This window comes from Anneissia japonica, unplaced genomic scaffold, assembly GCF_011630105.1.
Source record: "Anneissia japonica isolate Jap-2015-1 unplaced genomic scaffold, ASM1163010v1 scaffold522_len1101056_cov227, whole genome shotgun sequence".
Taxonomy (NCBI): Eukaryota; Metazoa; Echinodermata; class Crinoidea; order Comatulida; family Comatulidae; genus Anneissia; species Anneissia japonica.
The window spans coordinates 1,088,120-1,092,650 of record NW_022756123.1 but is presented as its reverse complement, the minus strand read 5'-3'; the positions used below and the strand labels follow the sequence as shown (position 1 = coordinate 1,092,650).

The 4,531-nt window shown below is 34.9% G+C and overlaps 1 protein-coding gene across 1 annotated transcript; it reads left to right on the top strand.

The window, feature by feature from the left end:
- Positions 1-1,629: 1,629 nt before the first annotated feature.
- LOC117124018 (putative aldolase class 2 protein PA3430) lies at positions 1,630-4,418 on the top strand (the record flags this gene model as incomplete). The annotated part of the gene is given in 3 exon segments (XM_033270138.1): positions 1,630-2,121; positions 2,781-2,958; positions 4,174-4,418. Coding segments are annotated over 3 exon segments (789 nt in total), but the record flags the coding sequence as incomplete, so codon positions are not given.
- Positions 4,419-4,531: the final 113 nt, after the last annotated feature.

Here is a 4,531-nt window from a genome sequence, read left to right as displayed (position 1 = left end):
CCCCCCCCGACCCAAGACGCCTGTTACGCGCCTGCTTATAAGTGGCCCCCCCCCCACTTTGAAAAACGTTCCGCCGGCCCTGCACTGAGGCTGAAATATTGCTTAGGAAATAAAAACAAAATAAGACAGCAGAACAAATTGAGGCTGAGGTAAAATTTCAAAAGGGGTTTTTATTTAAAAACTTCAAAAACCAATAAAAATAGGAAAAAAAATCTTTATGGTCTTATCTGTATACCTCGAATAGAAGCCCGATGGGATTAATCTCCATAAGAAAGCCCATCTTGAAAAGAAGCCTCCTCTTCAATTTGCAAAAGTAATTTTGAAAAAGCCCGAGCTTCTAATCAAGATAATATGGGCTTCTTTCAAGATATACTTACATTCGGACTGACGCTCTTTAATTATTATGATAGCGGTGTCAGTATCAATATTTTATTGTGTTAGTATGGTTCAAATTTTGAAAACATTAAACAGAATCTCGAATTGTTTGAAAAATGTCGTATAGTAGCAATTCCAGAATTGTTTTGGGGGGAGTAGGGACGGTGCCGTATCTTTTCCAATTTTAAGTCACTGACTTGAAGGGGGTTTATTTTTTTATTTTTTATTTCAACTTTATTTCACGAGGGTAGCTCTAACAGCTGCACTACAGTAGTACAGCTGACTTGAAGAGGCCCTCTAAAGAAAAACAATACATAAAAATATATACAATACATTAAAAATGCAAGTAAGTAAAAGCTTCATTACAGTAAAGTTCAAAAACTATATAATAAATAAAATATTGAATATATATTGTAACTTTCATTAAAAATACAATAAACTTTAAAATTCATTATAAAATTACAAGGTGATGGTTAAAATCAGAATTGCGTCCGGATATTGCGTCCGGATATCTCGTCTTTGAGTACTAGATGAATTTTTTGGGATGAATTTTTATGACACAATTTGCCTATGTGCAGCAACTCTGATTTTGTATACGTTTGTGTATATATAGGCCTACTGTATATGTGTGTATGTATTCGTTTCGTTTATTCGTTTATTAATATTTCAAGATGAATTGTCCCATTCAGCAAGGCTGATTTTTAGGGGACTCCTCATCGCAACAAACAAGTTACAAAAGAAACACAAAGCAGAGCAAACAGCAAAAACAACACTATTTAAAAAAGAAAAGAAAAAAACCGCCAATGAATTTTGTTATAGTTTGTTATATATAGTATAAAAATATGTCATTATTAGAGTCTAATTGATTTTCTTTAAAAGCAATGTAAACATATATTATTATGTAGATAACTTAGAAAGAAGCGTGGCCGGACGTTTCACCGACAGACATTTGGCCTACAGACTCTCGACCGAAATACCATTTCGCCGAATGCCAGTTTGCCGACAGGACGATTCGCCGACAGCCAATTGCCGACAGACATTTCGATTTTAGTAGTCCGGCGGACCGATTTTTGCGGCCAAAATCTGTCCGCCGAACATTTGTTGGCCCGGACCAATTTTGGCGTGACAGGTCTACCGAAAAGAAGCACGCCAATCGAGAATAACCAAATAATTCAAGTACCGGCGGCCACTAGGAGAGAGAAGATGACTTGTTGACGCCCCCTAGACCTTCGAGTCGAGTCAATCAACCGAGACGGGGCAAGAGTGGAGCATGCTGAAGATTAAAAACAATCGCGATCGTGCTCTCAGCTGATGTGTACCGCCTCCGACTGCCCGACTGTCCAGTTTATATTGTTGTTGTTGGTTAGAAAGTAATTAAAAATGTTCTTTAAAAATGCATTATTCTGCCTAGGCCAACGTAGGATTTCAACAATAAATAAATATATGAAAAATAATGGTGGCAGGCCTAGAAAGTCTGGGCCTACATCGTCGACAGCGGCTAGGCTTTTAACGTCGCATACTACTAGTACTACTACTACTACTACTAGGCCTAGCCCTAGCTTGACAGTCACAGAGTGTATTAGACAAAATCAACATCAACGAGAGGAACTCGCAGCAGCATATCAAGTGTTACAACATTTCGGTCTTTCAGAAGGAATTCATAACCATCTATCAACCCGAGCACCGGCACGAAATGGGACTGGAGAAGTGATGCTTGTTTTTCCGTTTGGTTTACATTGGAGTGAAGTATGTGGGCCTGCACCTGCTGGTTTTGTTTGAATACTACTCAACAGTTTCAATTAAATTTATTTGGGAATATAAAGGCATCAGTATTAAGACAATACCCTCCAATTCGAGGTCCCTACCCCAGCCTAATTTGATACTGTACTGTATCACTTTTACAAATGTTCAATCTTTTTAGACAAGGTATCGTCATCCAATTTGAGACCAATATTATAAAGACCACCTCACATTTTCAGGTCCCAAAACACGATGCATAGTTGGTATGTAGGGCCTGTCTATTTGAAATAAAGTGGTTCTTTCATTATCATATATTTTTGTTTAATGTTATTCTACATTAAAGATACGAAACTTAATTCAAATTTCTCTATAGAATTATAAATTTACAGTTAAAATTGCACTAAAAAACATTTGAAGTTCAAAAATCATTGGAGGTTATCACAGCATTAACACTTGTAGATAAATAACAGGATTCCAGTTATCTCAAATACATGTCTAGTGCAAGGAAAGTTCTCTATTTTTGCTCCCTGTTTTATTAAAGGTTTGATGTTCTATATGAGGCATTCAAAGTACTTAAAAAATAAAGCTATGATATAATTTTTTTTGTTACTTGGCTCCTTATTACACACTATTTGATTTAATATTCAGTAATATTTTATTTTCAGGTCACAGCTAGCAGCTTAGTTGGTGTGGATCTTGAAGACGATAGCATTGTTGAAGGGTCTGGCCAACCAGAGGCTACTGCTATTAGTATTCATTGTGAGGTTCATAGAGCACTGCTTCAAACAGGATCGTCAATGAATTCTGTTTTTCATGTACATCCGCCATATGTGTCAGCTCTCTGTTAGTAGCAATAACAATTTTTTTTACAGTGAATTTCACTTTTGTGCATTTTTGCATCATCCTAATAAATTTCATGTAATTAGAAAAATATATGAAATGCCTATAGAATTGTTTCTTATAAACCTGCAATACTTTATACTAACTAAAACAAAAAGACAATAACTCCAAAAAGAGATGGAGACATTTTGAGATTCAAAGTTTTCGATCTACAGTATTTAATTAGTGGATTCTCTGGTTTTGTTATACTACAACATCAAAGTTCATAGAGGAAGAGCTATAAATTATATAATATATTTGTTCATACTGTGTATATTTTTGAAAGCTAATAACTTGAAAATATGCAATTCAGATATTCTTATTTAATATTTTTTATTTGCCAAAAAAACATAGTACAATTCAAAGATGGTATACAAGTAATGTACAGAAAACAAATACAATAAATTGAATGAGTGAGCAGGGACACAAAGCAGTGTAACAAAAAGTCTGTGAACAATGACAACGCCAGGTTCCTCCCATTCGAGAGGTCAAGCCTCCCACCGGCCAAAGCTCGTTCAGCAGTCAGACAAAAAAAATTGTAAAATAGGCCTATGCCAAGCCAACACATGTCAGTCTGAGAGTGCCATTTCTAGCCATTCAGTCCTTTAAAAAAAAAAAATCTCATTTGGGAGGGGACACCCCCATCCCAAACCTTCCCCTGCTCGGGAATAAGAGCTCAAGCCTCCCGTTTTAGACAGCTTAGCTTATATCCTACAGCCGCCACTGCTGTGAACCTCACTCATCCAGTTTAACATAAACAATGTAATATTATTAATAATATAGGCCAATTGTAATATAATCAAGCAAAATTAACAAAGTACCAGAAAACAATTATCTAAACCGTGAAATACGAAAAATAATAATTAATTAATATATGTAAAATAAATATATAGCAAAATATATAATCATTGATCAGAAACACAAAAATTAAACCATTTTAACTTTAAAGAATTTGAAGTAAAACAAGTATATATTGATTAAATATAATTTAAAAATTAAGATATTTAAACATAATATGGTAAAATTAAGATAGGCCTAACTTTTATGTGAAATAAAATTATTTCCAATACTGGTTGAATTAAGAATTATTCTGGAGGATGAAATGTTAAAGATATTGAATTTTATCATTCTAGTGTGTTAGCTCAGCACTGATTGCAGTAATTGTTCATTCATTTTCAGCGTGTCTTAAAGATCCAACTCTGCGGATGATACACCAAACTTCTACTATGTTCTTCAAAGATGTTGCATATGATACTGCTTACGACGGTCTTGCAAACACCAGTAGTGAAGGGGCTAGGATTGCTAAGCAAATGGGTGGCAAGTCAATTTTGTTAATGGGAAACCATGGAATACTTGTGACAGGGAAATCTGTTGCATGTGCATTTAACTCAACATTCTATCTTGAAAGGGCGGCAATGGTTCAGGTAAGTTGGGACCAGAAACATTGTAGGTGGATTTTTTGGTTTTTTTTTTTTTTTGTTTAGTTGGATGCAGAACACCAGTTCATTTTTATATAAATATATAAAGATATAATATA